Below are 17186 nucleotides of genomic sequence, written 5' to 3'. Positions count from 1 at the left end.
GAGACGATTTTTCAAGCAATGAGCTCACGCAGGAGATGTGGGGGAGGTTAACAGGGTTATCCTTGAGGCATTCTTAGATGCGGATTGCAGTTTGAGGTAGGACTTGCTGAACCGTGGGACTCGCTGAAACAAAGTCCAGCCTTCTGGTCACTCCTCAGCCTGGCACGCCCTGGCCCGAGGCATGCTTACTGGTAGGGCTTCAGATTGCCACTGATATTTGTCTTTGGAAATGGGGCTGTGGTGGCAGGAAGGAGAGCCGGAGCTGGAAGGCATTGGCCCAGGTTTCTGGCTCCAAGCTCATGTGAGGGACAGAAAGTTGTCCTCCACCCGTCACAGCTTGTTTATGGGAGACTTGGGCTTCCTGTCCTGTGCTCCCTCCCACCTTTTGGTGCCTGTTTCCTGGAATCCAGAAGCCTAGAGCTCCTGGTCTTTCTTGGGGAGCACACATGGCGTGGATGGGGAGGGAAGGACCTCGAGCCTGCTGGAACCCGGGCTTGCTCTGCCCTGGCTGCATGGCCCTGGGCAGAGAGACCTGCCTGCTATGGGCTGCAGCCCCAGCATCGATAGAAACAAGGGGCGCAGTGCTCCACGGGGGGAGTTGTGAGCATTAGGTGAGACTGAACAGAGAACACCTGGTGTGATGGCCGACTCACAGTGATGCTCAGAAAGCCAGGCCCTTCCTTTAACCTGCTGTGAAGGGGGGAAACGATAACCCGATTCAGGCCATGGAATTGGTGCTTCTGCTCCCCGGCTCAGCCTTCCCCACTCCCACTCGTCACTGTCCAGTAGACACTGGACACTGGGATTCTTCCGTGCCTTGGCCTGCACCTGAGATACCAGCCTGTCTCTTTCTGTGACGTCTCCCAGACCCACGGAATCCAGAGACTCTCTCCCGTCTGCACCTTAGTCCTGGGGCACAGGCAGTGATCTAAGCAGTGACGTGGCCAGGGAAGGAGGAGGACCAAGAATGTGGTCAAGAAAGTTGTGTTAGCCCAGCTGTGGTGGCTCAGTGGTTGCGCATTGACCTAAGAACCAGGAGGTCACGGTTCGATTCCTGGTCAGAGCATATGCTCGGGCTGTGGACTCAATCCCCAATCGTGCAGGAGGCAGCCAATCAATGATTCTCATCATTGATGGTTCTGTCTCCCTCTCCCTCGCCTTGCCTGTCTGAGATCAATAAAAATATATTTTAAAAAAACAGTTAAAAAATAAAAAGTTGTTTTAGAACCCTGGCTTCTAAGGGTACATTCACGTAGAGAAAGTCTGCATTCTAAACTCAGGTTGTTTGAGTTCAGTTGCTTATGTTCTAGTGGTTCTCAATCTTCCTAATGCCGCAACCCTTTTATACAGCTCCTCATGTTGTGGTGACCCCCAACCATAAAATTATTTTAGTTGCTACTTCGTAACTGTAATTTTGCTACTGTTATGAATCGTAATATAAATATCTGATATGCAGGGTGTATTTTCAGGGGTCGTGACCCACGGGTTGAGAACCACTGTTAGAGGTTCTGGGCTTTTCTTACCTTGGCTGCTCCATCTGGTGCAGAGTCCTGTTCAGTGATTAAATTGATATAAACTATCCACTGGTCTGTCTTGTCTTTTAATGTGTTTATTCTGCCATCTGGGTACCCTTTACACCAAGCATGTCAAACTCGCAGTCCTCGGGCCGCATGCCTTGTTTATTTGGCCCGTGTTAGCCTTGAGTTTGACATGCTTGCTGTACACGGTGCTGGGCTGCAGGGTAGGTGCCGAGAATAGCAGCGGTGACAAAGCATTTGTGTGATGCTCGGAAGCTATAAACACACTTTGTACCCACCACCCGGCTGCTCATCCGTTTTCTCTGGCTGCTTCTGGGTAAAGGACCAGGTGAGGATCCCTTGGCAAGGAATTAAGTCCTCGGCTGTGATGTGACGTCGACCTGCCTTTTGAACTTAGCCCAGCACACCTGCCCAAAGTCCCTGGCTTCAGCCCAGGTGGCCTCGCCCGTTCCCGCCTGGAGTATTAGCCCTTGTCCTGCACGTGCTTCGGGTCACGCGGGTCAGGTCCTCTTTGGGGACTCCTCCTGGACTTCCGGCCAGGAGCGCTCCCATTTGGCGTCGCTGAGGGCTGGTGCCACTCACTGGATTTAATTCTGTGCCCATGCCCGTTAACTCCGTGTCCTGTCTGCCACTTACCTTTAATTGATGTTTAAGTCACGTTTGCTTCTTCATGCTTCGCTTACCTCTGCTGCTAGCTCCCCCGGGGCAAACCATGTCTTAGAAGACTTCCTACCATAGTGTCATCTTCTGCCCCTGGGAGGGGTAGCATGTCTGGTTGGAGTGTTTCTCCTCTGGTGCCCTTGTGAGGTAGGACAGGCAGTTCCTACAAGAGGAAACTGAGGAAGGAAGTGGGCCTTCCTCCATGAGCGCGGGGCTTGTCCCGGCCCCGCAGCAGTTAGTGACCCGACGGGGACCAGCCTGCAGACCACCCACTCCCGTTCCTAACGTTTGCTCAGCCCGTCCTCCCTGAACACACGACCGTGCGTGGTTTCCTGTCACCTCCCTGAACTGTGCTGACTGTTGTCAGCGTGCGATGCTCTCCAGACTTTGGACTGGATCCCTGGGACCTGGAGGAGCCTGCACTGGACTGTGGCCTCTTCCTCAGCCCTCACAGGCCACAGGCCAAGGCTCAGGGCCATTCAGCCTTCATTCTTTCTCTGATGGTCTCTGGTTAGAAAAGCGCAGATGGAGTGTAGCCACGTTTTGCCTGGGCGATCGGCGCGGCTCTCCTTCGTGGCATCAGGTCCCACCGGGCTGAGAGCAGGGTTTGCTGGGACCCGTGGAGAGGATCGGAGGGAGTCGCTACAGAATTGACAGGGCCTGCTGGTGCCTAGGAGACCTCCTGGGCTTCTAGTGGGGACACAGGGGAGCAGGGGCCGTGTGCCTCGTCCAGCTGTGGGCTAGCGGACGGGAGGCTGGACAGCACCAGCTCCTGTGAAGCCCTTGAGTGTGGGGGTGGGGTGTCAGGACGCGGCAGGGAGAAATATGCAGGCATTTTGTTGATTAACATCTCAGCTGTGAGGGGTGGAAAGCTGTCGTAACGTGATGCTGTTCTTCATCCTTCTGTCAGCAGTAAAAACAGGCTTCATACCAAAATATGAAGGTGCCATGTTAAACACAAGCAGATGGTGGGTACAGCAGGAGAGGGGAGACCCATAAGTGGTCTGTTTTAAACATGTATTTATTACCAGGGAACTTCTGTCCTTTCACCCATTCCCTACTGGTTCTCAGGGCACTTTAAAAAAAGTATATTTTTATTGATTTCAGGGAGGAAGGGAGAGCGAGAGAAACATCAATGATGAGAGATAATCATTGGTCGGCTGCCTCCTGCACACCCCCGACTGGGGATCAAGCCCGAAACCTGGCCATTTGCCCTGACCAGGAATCGCACCGTGACCTCCTGGTTCATAGGTCAACGCTCAACCACTGAGCCACACCAGCCGGGCCACTGTTTAACTCCGGAGAGCAGTGAGCTCTGGGCACTGTTTCCCTCACCTGCTAAAGGGTAGAGGTGACTGAGTGATAAATGCAGACGGAGCGTTCAGAGCTTCATTAGTTCAGCCTACTCACTGGGGAAGCCAAGGCCTGGAGAATGTGAATGCTTTGAAATTCATGGCCGTTCTGTGATTTAGACGCCGAGGGCGGTCATGCCCCCGGTAACCTGCTTACCAGACCAGCACACCTTGCACACCAAGACGCAGTCGCCCCGGCTGGACCGTCCCAGGTCCACGTTCTCGGTCATCTTGGAAAGTGTGAATGTGACTCCATCTGTGCACCAAAGCGGGGTGATAGCTTTTCTTCCTTTCGTACGTTTTTACTTTAAGGTGGTTCCTGCCTGGACCACCCACCTTCGCAGGAGGTGTTGCAGCTGCCGCTGTGGGATGTCTCCCCAGGCTCCCATCCACGCCACGCTGGGCCCCAGCACAGGCCCGGGGACAGAGCTGTGGGCCCGGGCGCATCCCTGTTTTAGCACCTGTGGTTCTGGAAAGGGTGCAGTGTTACTCAGGCTTTGCCGGGAATCTGAGTGGTTGAACACCTTGCCTGTGTAAGACCTGGAATGACATCTATTTCCATACCCACCATTAATCCACTAAAGCGTTTGCCAAGAGCTTATTGGTGATCTAGCATGTCAGCCAGTTGTATGAAAGTGAGAATTTTTTGGAGAATGGGTCTTACTCAAGTTGCCTCCGAGTTTGTACTTAAAATGTTTCCAGTTTATAAGTGTTTTATAGCCCTAGGTGGTTTGGCTCAGTGGATAGAGTGTTGGTCTGCGGACTGAAGGGTCCTGGGTTTGATTCCGGTCAAGGGCACATGTCTGGATTTCAGGCTTGATCCCCAGGAGAGGGTATGCAGGAGGCAGTCAATCAGTGATTCTCTCTCATCATTGATGTTTCTAACTCTCCCTCTCCCTTCCTGTCTGAAATCAATAAAATATATATATTTTAAAAAGTGTTATATCTTTCCTAGAACGTGCTGTGCTTTACTGGGTCAGGAAGAGAGCACGAGCAAGACCGAGCCCTCCTTTGCCACCTCCCCTCCTGGGTCCCTGTGTTAACAGGAGCAGGGAGAGCCTGACGCCTTTTAGAGCAGCTCGCTCACCTGGTGCTGATGCTGCTCAGGTGAGTGGGGGAGGCAGCAAGCAGAGGCCTCCATCTCCACATCCAAAATGAGCTCCGGCAAGGGCCTGCCGTGAACAAGTTCAACAGGAGGTGCAGGGGACCCCCACTCATTCTGTACCCCCTCTTCCAGGGGTCTTCACGGTAACTGCTGGGGGGAGGGAAGTTCTAGGCTGAGAAGATGAACCCACATCCTCTCACTTTAGCTTGTCTCCTTGAGCGGAGTCCTTCCCCTTCCCACCACATCCTCCAGGAAAGAGCCTTAAAGGGCCCATGCGACACCAGCCACATGTCCTTCCCTCTTTTCTAAAACCCTCCCAAGTCTTTCCTGGTTAGTGACCTAGAGGGTCGGTCAGCAGTTCTTTCAAACCACAGAGCCACTTTCCAACAGGACCTGAAGCGACACTTCAGCGTAAACCTACATCTGAATGGGTCGCTAACACATGATCACCTGGCGTGAAGAAGACGCGTTAGCCGTGATCGTCCGAGAAAATCTGTGGCTCCCGGACAGCACATTTGCTTGATGTTAACGCTGGGGAGAGCTCGCCAAAGAATGATTCCGTCCCGCACCAGCGGGCTGCGTTAGTGATGATGGCTGCCCAGTCATCCTCAGCACCTGGAGGAACCCAGAGGCAGAGCTTTAAGGGCTTTGGTGAGCGATGCTTTTAGCAGGAGACGCTCACTGAACGTCTTAGCTCTAAAGTCACAGTCAGGTTCGTGGCTGCTGCTCAGCGTGCGTGTTGCTTGTGGAGCCTTTTTTCCCCTTTTCCCTGAGGCCCTGGAACCTCAGACGCTATTCCTGGGCCTGTTTGCCAGTGTACCCAGACCCGACGTTCATTCTTCATGGTCAGTGTTTCTGCTTAACTCTGTGAAACTCCAAATAAGCCCCAGGGGACAAAGTACCGTGGGAAAAAGCAGAGAGACCTGGTTGGGGATGAAATAAAACGAGACGTGGGTGAGGAGGATCGGCCTGTGGAAGCGTGTCACTACGATGTATCGTGGGAATGGCGTTTAGCTGTCTGGAATGATGAAGTACCTAGTGGTGCAGTCAGAGGAACACTCGGGGCAGAACTACAGAGACACCCCCTGCTTCGGGGGTGGGGTGTGTGTGTGTGTGCGTGTGCACAGGAGGACAGAGGTGGAGGCCTGGAGCACGCCCATTGGAAGAGTTAGCTGAACCCAGAGACCGGCTTCTGTCCCTCACCCATTGATCTGAAAGTACCGATCCCTTAACTGTGTGGTTTGGACCATGTCTCTCCTCGTGGTTAAAGCCCGTGCAGACATTCCCATCAGCCATGCAGTCACATGAAACACCTGCCACGTGGCTCCGGGGACCCCCTGCAGGTCTCGCCTGTGTCAGTCTGAGCCCTTTGCTCCGCCTCTGTCCCACCCACACTGGCCGCTTTCAGCTCTTCTGTGAGCCCTGCGCCTTCCCGCCCCGGGCTTGTCCCACTGATACCCTCTCAGCCGAGGCCGTTCTTCTCTCCCTGCCGTGTCCACCTCCTCCTCGTCCATCCAGGCTCAGCTGGAATCTTGCTTTTGCAGCAACGCCTGTCCTGACGACCCGGACGAGGTTAGGTCCCGTCACGTGCTGTGGATTCCCGTGCTGGCCAAGCAGTTAGGTCCTTTCCGGCAGATGAATTACATGATGTGTCTGACACCTTTGAAGACAGGGGCATATAATGATGTATATAACACATTTAGCATGGCGTCTGGTATGTAAGGTAGCAAATATCAAAGACACGATTGTGTGGGCTGGCCCGTGCCAGAGACATGGAGATGGCCCTGCCTTCGGCATGTTTGACTTTTGTTTCGTTTAAGTAAAAGGAAGCATTGGGTTTTAGTACAATGTTGCCATTTAGCCATGCATTTCATTCGTCACAGAACGAAGCTTGCTTCTCTGCTTTTTTTGCATCCTCCTTGACCTAAGGAGGCTGTGTAGTTTTGCTCCCCGTCTCCGCATTAAGTTTCAGCTCCACTTCACCTGGAGTAGAGTCAGGAGCAAGTTCTGAAGGGACCTGGGTTGGATCTCAGGAACCCACCTGAGTAGCCCAGAAATTACTCATGGATTTTCAGTGACTTAGTTCTGGATAAACAGTGTACTTACGCATCTCTAATGTAGTGTGACATCTAATTCCTCTGGCATTCAGGGAAAAGGGAAGGTATTATGGTCCAGGAAGCCTTTAATGGCTGCGTAAACAGGGAAACCAGGAAGCTGGACCTGCCGCTGCAGGAGGAGGATGGACTGACTCCCCAGCAGATGGGAGGGAGGAGGGCCTGTGCTCCGGGAGGCCGTGTGCACAGGTTCTGTGGGGGTCATCTGTGTCTGAGCCCCTGGAGGAGCCTTCCAGGTCTCCTTCCCTCCCCGAACCTCTGGGATGGACCTCAGACTGGTCCCGTATGGAGACATGTGGTGGCTTCTGTGCTCCGTGAGCGATGGAAGCTGGTCAACAAGGTCTTTCACCTTTCCCACTGTGTTCTAGAACAAAACTCATGTCCTGAGCAAATGCTATCAACTGTTTCCTCTGTTTTATCAAAAAGACTTCCCTTTCCCCCCACCCCCTCAGAGCCCGGATTTTAATTACAGAGCAGAGAGGTGAGTGCCCGCGAAACCCTGGCCTCACGTTCGTGTGAGGGCACAGCCATGAACAAGGTGGGCCTGTCCTTGTCCCCCAAACACAGTGGGAACGGACAGGCAGTTACCCACTCAGCAGCTGGATTAGCTGCGGGGTCCCCTCTCTTCCATTCCCAGGGGACTCTGCCCCGACTCCCGTGCCTCAAGGCAAGGGACGTTGCAACCCAAAAGTCCATCTGCCCAGTCATTCACGCTGGAGCCGCCTGGTGGCTTCCCTCGGAGTGTCATTCTAAGCGGGCACCGGCACTGCTTGCTCATGTGTAATTACAAGACACTGTACTCTGTGAAATGTATACGCAGTGGCCCTTGGCTGCTATAAGAAAGTCAGTATTTCTCCATGAGGGGGAGACGGAGAAATATTGCTCCTGCTCCCAACTCACTCTTCACCGTGAACTTGGGCAAATTAGTACTTTGTACCCACGGTTATTTCCTCTGAAATATTAGCCATAACCCTGCTTACCTTACCTTAGTGTTAAAAGTAACATGAGTGATTAAAGTGCCTGAAATTACTCACGTTAGTGTAAGGCTATGAAGGGGGCATCCGTCATTCCAGGGAGCAGGTGCCCAGGGCTCTCTTCCCTGTGGCTCTGAGGCTCTGGAAGAGTGGCTTCAACGTGGACGGTACAGCCTTCACTTGCAAAGCTTAAAATAAGACAAAACAAAACAAACAAAAAAACAGTGCTGGGCCCTGCTCCCAGAGTTTTCATCTTCATTATTCGAGCGTGGGACACGGGGCTGCTGGTCTGTTTTTCAGATGTGCAGGTAGCTCTTAAATGCCAGTCCGCTTCTCGCAGGGTGGAGTGGAAGAAGGCTACATCCAGGAACCGGTCAGAGGCAAGGCGTGGCCACCTGTGCCCTGTCACTTGTGGGATGTCCAGAGGGGCCCCGCGTGTGGGACACCTGAGGCTGGTCACTTTCCCATTCCCACCCCTCCATCCTGTGCAAGCTCCCGTCCGGATCCTGCCTTCCAGGCGGAACAGGACCCGGACGCTCATCTCTGCCACTCTTGCTCGCGCTGCATCACGTACTCTGAGGCGTGGGGTCTCATCTCATTCTCAGAGCCTCGTGCGCGTCTGCCTTTCACCCGATGGCACAGCCGAGGAAACCGAGGCTCAGACCCGTTCAGCAACCTGCCCACGTGTTGGTGGGGATGGAATTCCCACCCAGCTACTTGGCCCTGAGCCCACCCGCTCCATCACCCCCCCACCCCCGCACCCCGCTGCGTGGTGATTAGCGTGCACGGGGAAGTGCTCTCCGCTCCTCGACGTCGAATTCTCATCTCAGCTGGGGCTTTCTGAAGCCAGTGCGTTAGCTCGGGAGAAAGACTCCACGGCTGGACTTCGCGGTCCACCACCGGCCGGTGGGAGGAGCCTCTAGGGCCCGTGGTGCCCTGGGAGCCACAGTTACCCAATCAAACCACATGGCCCGTGGTTCTCAAACTTGCTCACACATTGAATGCATCGGGGAGCTTGAAAACACTCCCCGATTCCCACCCGGAGACAGATGCCATGGGCCTGAGGGGTTGCCTGGCTCGGGAAGCTGGCACAGCTCCCGGGGATGTGACGTGCCTCCAAGGTGGAGCACTGTGGCCACAGGTGGCCAGTCCCTGCAGCCGTGGGTCCGAGAGCTGCCTCTGTGGGCCCTGCAGAGAGGGAAGAAGTGAGCTGAGCTGACTTGTTACTCTGCTTCGATATGATGAAAGCAAACATGCCCATCCCTTAAGGCCATGCCAGGTCCCGCAGGGACAGATGGCACTGGAATGAGTGCTGTGCGAGAGCTTGTCTTCCCTACAGCCTGCTGCCGCCAGGAAAGCTGCGAGACGTCGGATTTGTTCAGAGGAATTCCTCAACGATGAGAACGTGAAGAGGCAACAAAGAACCTTGGTTTATCTAGAGCGTATCTGCTTGGCTCTCAGAAAGGATGGCTTTCTGCTGGAAGCATACATTTTATTTCATCGCCTTCCCAGCGACCAGCAGGGAGAACCCGTGCCCGCAGACAGTGTACAGGGAGCGTGGGCTTCGTCTGCAGCCAAAACAAAAATTTAAAAAAAATAGGTGAAATTCCCATAACACAAAGTTGACTATTTAAAGTGAACAGTTCATTGGCCTTTAAAAGAGTGTTGTGTACCCACCCCCTTTATCTAGTTAAAAACATTTTCATGACCCCAAGGGAATCCCTCCCCTCCAAGCTCTTTCCACCTCCACGGTGCAGATCACGCCTTGCTTCCCCCAGTCTTCGCCGGGGCTGTGGTGCCGCCCCGCCCCTCTCTCAGTCGGTTCTCTCGGCTGCTTACCTTGCACTGATCATGTTCCCCATGCATCTTTGTGGGGTGGGGGTGGAGGAGGAGGAAAGAGGCGGTGGGGGTTGTTTGCAAAGGCAGCACGTAAAGCAAAATTTGATTATGGTTAGAATTGCCCTTGGAAGTCCTGTAAATTGCTCATCAAGTGTGGCCTGCGTGACGTTGGGTAAACAACTCTGCTGAGTAATTCGTAGGCACGTTAAGCTGAGAGTCCATGAAGTAGGATGAAGGTGGGAGGCAGGGAGGAGACAGGAAGCCGAGGGGACCTGCCTGCGGACGTCACCCATGGGTGCTCTCACAGCACAGCGTTTACTTTGTTCTCGAGAAACAACGCGCTGCTGTCATCACGCAGCCACATGCGTCTCTGTGGTGGAGATGGAGGCGACGAGGCAGCAGCTGGCACAGAGGGGCACATGTTAGATGCCCACTGGGTTGAGTCTAAAGCTTGCTCAGTCAGATCAGTTATACGCCACCCTTTAAAAACTTATAGGAGAATTTGGCCGTCCACTTCCTCTCTTTCTAAGTCACCATTAACTGTTGTTGCCTCCCCTCTCTCGTCTTGCCCTTCCTCACTGAGGAGCTACTGCTCTCTCTTGAGGAAACAGACACATCACCCCTCAGGGTACATTTTTATGTGAATTACTTGCCCAACTAGGTTACATGTGCCTTAAGGTCAGAGGACAGAGCTCCATGTTTGTATTGGATTACAGGGTGCTTATCACAGTATGTTTTATGTGTACACCAGGTGTCCAACGATGCCCACTCTCTCCTCACTGATTCCTCTGAGTATCAGAGCAGAGAGTCCCAAGAATCTGGAAGATTGGAGATTTGCGGGGCCAGCTTGTTGGGTTTTGCACATGTTGTTTGGTTGTTTGCGGCACACTGCTATTTTGTACGGCCGTTGGAGATGATGGCGTAAACCTCTGGATAAAATCAAAGCCAAAGGCAGGCTTGCAGTCTCCCTGGTAGAATTCTGCTGTCACTGATGTGTGAAATCCTCTTAGACCCAGAGGTTGCCCTCTGCTCCCTGTGAGTGTTTCACTGTTACCACGGCGCTGGGTCTCCGTGGGTCCTGAAAGGAGAGTGGGGAAATGTGTCTGCGGCTTCGGTTCTCCTGGGGCCCCTTAGACAGCGGCGGTGATTAGAAACCTGGAAGCTGCCTTGTGTGTCTAAGTTCCTTCCTTCTGTTTGAATCTTTCAGAACACCAGGGTCTGGATCCCTGACCCCGAGGACGTGTGGCGCCCGGCCGAGTTAACCAGGGACTACAAGGAGGGGGACAGGAGCCTCCAGCTCAGACTGGAAGATGACACTGTAAGTGCGGGTCGAGGGGCGGGCCTGCCGGGTCCGCTGAGCAGGACTGGGCGGTACCTGTGGGCTTGGGTTTCTCCTGCAGGAGGGGCTTCTGAACCCTGGGCATCTTTCCTGTCGCTGTTGATGATAATGTGTGTGGCAGTGCCAAACCGTGAAACTGCTCCGTGGATGTCACATAATATACGTGCCCCTAGGTGTCAGCAGCTGGGAGGTCACTGGTGGCCGAGGCCAGACTCTTCTCAGTGGAGTGGAGGGAATGGGGGTGTCCTCCGTGGGGAGGCAATCCCGGGAGGTGACGGGGTAGCTGCTGCACGGAGACAGTGCATGGTGCGTGGTGGGAGCACCGGCCTGGACGCCCCTGCCTGGGTTGGGATCCCGGCGTGGCCATCCTTAGCTCTGTGCCTGGTGCAGATCAGCACTTTCTGTGCCTGTTACTTCATCTGGGGTAGTTTGCCTCGGCCACTCTGAGGATGAGAGGAGTTACAGTGTGACCCGGGGTGGAGCCTGGAGCCCGGGCACTCAACATGTGTTAGCTGTGCAGTGAGATTTCTTTCTCATGAGCTGGCTTTCGGGTGGCTTCGCTGGAAGGAAGACAGGTAGTAACCGTGACGTCCTGCTCTCCTGCGTCTGCTTCAGTTTCTCTTTCCATGGGCCTTTGTGACCAGCCGCCTCTGTATGTGTGCGTTTCACAACTATTTGAAAGCTCGCGCTGTGCTGGGTTCGGGGGTGCATGGGGGAGTGGTTGTAGGCCTGCCCTTCGGGGGAGCAGCTCAGTGCCCGAGGCCACAGTGAGCATGAGCACACGGTGTGGCCAAGTGGCAGGAGTCACAGAGGCAGGTGGGCGAGGTGTGGGAGGGAACCTAAAGGGGCGAGCCTGCTGAGTGGGGATGTTGAGGGAGGAGTGGGGGGGAGCCAGCCATTGACGATTCAGGTGCCGTGGGCCCAGGCAGGTGTGTGTGCCAAAGCCCAGAGGCCTCCCCGTGTCCCTTAGGTGTGCTGAAGGGAAGGAAGGGCCAGTGCTCCTGGTGGGACCAGTGAGAAGGGGCCAGTGGTGGGGAGGGTGCAGGCAGAGGTCACCGTGCAAGGTCTGCAGTGGGGGAGCCTGGGAGGAAGCAGGTTTTGAGTGAGGTGGCGGGACGGGGGTTGAGTGTGAGGGGCTGCGGAGCAGGCATTGCTTGGAGGACGGCGGGAGGGGTATTTGCCTCCGTCTGAGCTGCAGGAGCACCAATTTTGTGCCCGTCCTTAGCCCTTGACCATTCCCTTTCACTGTTTTTCCTTCTTTCAAGCATTTTGGTCTTGTCTTTCTAGTTCGTTAATGACCCCCCTTGAGAAATGGCCCGTGTCTTGGGCTTTGCTGACATGGCATCTGCTGAGGTTGGTGATTAACTCGTTGGTTAGTGGGAAGCGTGACCGTCTTTCCCCCACTCACTTGGATTTGTACCCACCTGAGCACGTGCCTCGTGAAGCTGGACCAGGGAGTTTGTGGGAGATGCTGTCTCCGAGGTGTGCACGCTCCCTTCCCTTCCCGGCAGGCGGCTCTGCCAGCCTCCCCTTCGTTTGGAAGCGAGAAACAAAATTCCCAGCAGATGGAACCGTGTTTACCACGTTGAACACTTCCCACCCCACGCCCCGCCCGAGACAAAAGTGAAATTAGTTCACCCACTCGAATGGTTTGTCCTCGCCAACAGATTCCATTTCAGTTGATCTTTTCAGTGGGTGGGTGTTTTGAAAGAGTTGTCCGGAGGTAGTGAGGAGTGATCCGCGTGGCCAAAACCGAGCCGATGTGTGCCTCCCCAGCTGCGAGCGGGTCCTGCCCTGCGTGGACAGTGTCTTCTCTTTCTCTCCCCAGCTGCACAGCCTCGAGGTGTGCTGCCCTTAGCACAGGACTCTGTTTTAGAACTGGCTCTCGCGGCTCCGTGAATGCATAGCGTGGAGATAAGTGTAGCTTCCTCATTCTTTGCCAGGAGGGGAGTGGAACTCTGCCCAGCAGGCCTTCTCTCTCCTGCCCCAGCCCCCTACAAACTGCCGGGCTCTGCCCTCTGGTGGCCGAATAACTTCCCCGTTTCCATGGTTTTGCATTTCAATTCTGTATCCACTATCCAACAGCCACCTGGATGGCGAGGACCCCCTGTATGCAAGGGCGCAGACTTAGTGAGAGAAAGACGGGAACACATGAACTTTAAAAAGGGGGACGTGCTCTCCCCAGGTCTTGGCATATCCCAGCCGTGTCTAAGCGCCCAGGTCAGTGCACCAAGGGCGTTGACATTGCAGTGCAGCCATCACCACCGTCCGTCTCCAGGTGCATGTCTGTCATCGGCCTGTTCCCTGCTGCGTTCATGATCCTGGTCTCGGGCGGAGGCTGGGGTCCATTCCAAGTGGGTGGCTGAGCATTAATTTTGTGATGTGTTGTTAACATCCAGTCTTTTTTCCCACCTCCAAAGGCCCAGTTATTAGGTAGTGCAGTCTTTTGTGCCAAAAAGTTCATGATCCCTGATCACATAAACACTTAGATTTCGAATAAAACCTTGTTAGTGGTCCATGCTCGACACTTGTGGCAGCGTTAGAATCAAATTCCTGTTAAAGAAAAAGATCCGCTGCGTCTCAGGCCCCGCTGCCCCCTCGGTGTGCGGTGTGCGCAGGCCCGGGAGTCTGTGGCTTTGCATGCTGAGCTTGCACTTCAGCCCCTTTTCTGCTGCTCTGGGCATTTTTGCTCCTTATCAATTTTCCTGTAACCAATACCACTTGCTTATTTGTGGGCCGTGTTTTCATGCATATATGTGTCCCTCTGCATACTTGCTGGAGACTATTTTGAGGGGAGATTCATCTGACAAAAGATGGGATGCCCGCATTTCTGCTTCATGGTTTACAGGCTCTGGGCTCAGGGCCCGGCTTTCGAATCTGAAAGCTGGAGTTGGCTGGGTGACCTCTGGGGCTCTGCTATTGGCTGTTCCCTGTGCCTCTTCCCCACGGGTGGTGGGGGAATGGGGTGGGAGGAGTTGGGGAGCAGATGTGCTCCTAGCGGGGAGCAGGGTGGGGAAGGAATGGTCCATTGGGAACTCTGCAGTGGCTCAGGGAGGTCTGCTTAGGGTCCCAGGGGTACCACTGCTCAGCAGGAGGTGAAGGGGGCCAGCCCCTCTAGAATTTATTGAGATAAAGATCAAGCCTTCATTTCCCCTAGTTTCCCGCCTTTTGGAAGTTTTGTCTGCATCATGTTCATATAGTGTTTACTTGTCTCCTGTGTGGAGTAAGGTTGATATAAGTAAAGGAGCTTTGCCCAGAAAGAAAGGTGCCGGAGACCAATTCCAGCAGGTCATCATTTCAAGAGTTTCATCAAAAGGTTGATGAGACTTGGGGACTCAACAAGGTTGAGTCACACATGTAGTCACCCATTGGGAATGGCTAAAGGCATTTCCCCAAACCTGAATAGGATACATTAAATGGATTCTTGGCTGCCAGACAGTTAAAGGGCATCTTAATCTACGTGTTATTGCCTCCTACTGGCCAAACACCTGAACAGCCGTAGGCTAATTCCCGCATTCTGACAATGGATCTGTACCAAACTCTGACCCTTTGAAGTGTATATCTCTGCTTCGCCTCAGGACAAGTTGTGTTAATAAAAAGCATGAGGTCCTGGGGATGGAGAGAACCTAAGTCCTTAGACTTAAGACCTTAGATCTTAGCTCCTTTAGCTGAGCTCCTCTGACCCCCAATGCCTTTCAAAATTATATTTCGTCTCCAGACTCTATTAGTCTCTGGATTCCTATTTAGCATCTACCCACAGCCTTCTCCAGATTCCTGAACCCTTCTTGATGCCGGGACAAGAACCCCGGCAGAAAGGAGCCTTGATTAATATCTATTGGGTGTCCCAAAAAAATGTATACACACTTTGAATGCTTATAAAGTCAGTGTTTATTTTCAAAATTTAGGAGAATCTATACAAATGAGCATTTTTTTTTTTTTGTCAATGCCTGTTTTCAAACTGATAACCGTTCTGGTCCAGGCACTGCCGATAACATGAAGCAACAGAATCGCAAACATCAAGAATCATTTCATTTGGTATTTGTGCACCCTCAATTTGTCAACTGTTGCTGGTTTTGTGCTGTAAACTTTATCTTTTATGTATCCCCATAAAAAAAGTCTAGTGGATAAATTTTCTTTGTTCAAAGCTTAGTCTGGCGTCACCCATTATTTCAAATCAGTTAAACCTGAAAAGGAGTGAAAATTAAGTGAGTTATCAGCTATTAAAGTGTGTATACATTTGCCGGGGGAGGGGGGGCAGTACTGTGTGTGTGTGTGTTGTATTCTATGCACAATTTTCTGTTGGGGTGTTGGTTTTCTCTCTGGTTTCCTAAAACATTTTGGATTTTAGGAGTATTAATTTTGTCATATAATGCAGAATTGCTGACCCCTTCTCCCATTTTATTCTGCATATGGAGTGTTTTATGATGGCTTTAAAGTTCTATATTATAGTCAAATTATAGTCTAGCTTTTGCATTGATCTTTAAAAGTTGCAATTCCTTCTAAAACTTTTACAGATATTTGCCCATATTTTCTTATTGGTTTGTTTTTCTTTTTGGTTTTTAATTTTCATGTGTTCTCTCTGAAATTTATTTTGGCGTAAGGGAGTGAGACTAGAACGCTGGCCCAATATTTTCCCTCAGTGGCTGCTAGTTTACTACTCTTATTTGAAAAAGTCCTTTTAATCATTTATTTGCAATTTTGATGCTATCATGAACAAATTTTCCATAAGTGCTTGCATTTATTTCCGGATCTGCTATTCCATTTCACTCATTTGCCTATATTAGTGCTAGTATGATAGCACTTCAATTGTGGGCTTTATTAATATACCTTAGGATCTGGTGATCCAAGCCCCTCTAAGAGTGGGATAGGAGGGGGCATTGATCTGTATATTCTCTCAGAATTTGACTGTTATCTCAGCAACTTGAGGCTATGTCCATAGAATGTCATGAAAGGCTTGTACAGAATAGTGATTCTTAAAATAATGAACCACCTGTATTCGAACTATTTGGGGATTTTTAAAAATTCAGCTTCCTGGGCCCCACCCAGAATTCCTGAACGTAAGTTGTATTTGGGAAACTGTTTTTATAAGCTCTCAGATGATTCTTAAGAGCCTTATAAGAAACGTACACTTAGATAAAACAGTAGTCAAATTCTTCCTGTTTCAATGTTTAAAAACACCACCACCATTTTTTAGTAATTACATGTATATATTGGTGCACATGTAATCAAAGTTATAATTATATCCTGTCAGTCAACTTATGTAGTCCATGTGCTAAGAGCACAAGGGTACACCCTGCACTTGAGATTTGAACTTAAGATGTGTACTCACACTTCCTGATTTTACACACACACACACACAAACACACACACACTCAAGCTCCTATTATACTTCAGGTCAAAGTGCAATGATTGCCCTAGAGTAGCTTGCAGTTAGGTTGTAGAAAATATATGTACATCTTGCAGACACTTACGGAGGGCAGTGTGTCAGTTGCAAGGTAATCTAAGTAAACAGTGAATGTGTTGGTTGATGGGAGAGAGAATAAAGAGACACCAGCATGCAATAGGGCAACCAAAGGTTTCCTGGGTGGGAGAGACAGCAGTCTTCCTATTGCAACCAGAATTAAAGGCCCAGTAAGTATTTTTTCCTTTGAGAAGCAGAGTGCTTTACTCCATCTGGTTGTGCTTCCTGAATTTCTTATGTCATTGGGTCTCTTACCTGATACCCTGGGATTATGTTATCAGCAGATTTTCCACCTGGGCTGGTGTCTTGTCCAACACAGGTATTTTGTTCAGTGTGCCTTTCTTTAAAACATGTTATTTATCTTCATCACTTGTAATCACCCTAGGATAGTGGTCCCAGCCAGCAAGACAGGAATGGAATGCAGGCTGCATGCTTCATCACCCTGCCTTTTTGCGTCTGTTCTTACATTTAGATTCAGGAATACCCCATCGATGCCCAAAGCAAGCAGCTGCCCTTCCTGCGGAACCCAGATATCTTGGTGGGAGAGAATGACCTCACTGCCCTCAGCTATCTCCACGAGCCTGCCGTTTTGCATAACTTAAAGGTCCGTTTCCTGGAGTCCAACCATATCTACACGTACTGTGGTAAGTGGGGGCGTCTCTTGGGCGCATGCCTTTGAACCTGCTTACAACCTTCAGATTTTCCGTGTGAAACTCCAGTGGTTAAGAATCCTGCTTTCACTCTCATTTGTATAATAAGCACCTCCCATCTGAGACCCTGTGAAGGTTTGCAGACAGTGGATGG

The 17186-nt window shown here is 51.8% G+C and overlaps 1 protein-coding gene across 1 annotated transcript in view; it reads left to right on the top strand.

The window, feature by feature from the left end:
* The window catches only part of MYO5B (myosin VB), a gene marked incomplete at its 5' end in the record, with an annotated part of 193696 nt that overhangs the window by 69370 nt on the left and 107140 nt on the right, over nt 1-17186 (top strand). Inside the window, 2 exons of the mRNA XM_081097589.1 lie at nt 10790-10900; nt 16855-17026. Of these exons, the coding sequence (XP_080953715.1) occupies nt 10790-10900; nt 16855-17026 (283 nt within the window). The remainder of the gene's footprint in view (nt 1-10789; nt 10901-16854; nt 17027-17186) is intronic.

This window comes from Myotis nattereri (assembly GCF_964212035.1).
Source record: "Myotis nattereri genome assembly, chromosome: 8".
In the NCBI taxonomy this organism is placed as follows: domain Eukaryota; kingdom Metazoa; phylum Chordata; class Mammalia; order Chiroptera; family Vespertilionidae; genus Myotis; species Myotis nattereri.
Note: the sequence above shows the minus strand (reverse complement) of the source record. Positions and strands in the feature narration are given on the sequence as shown.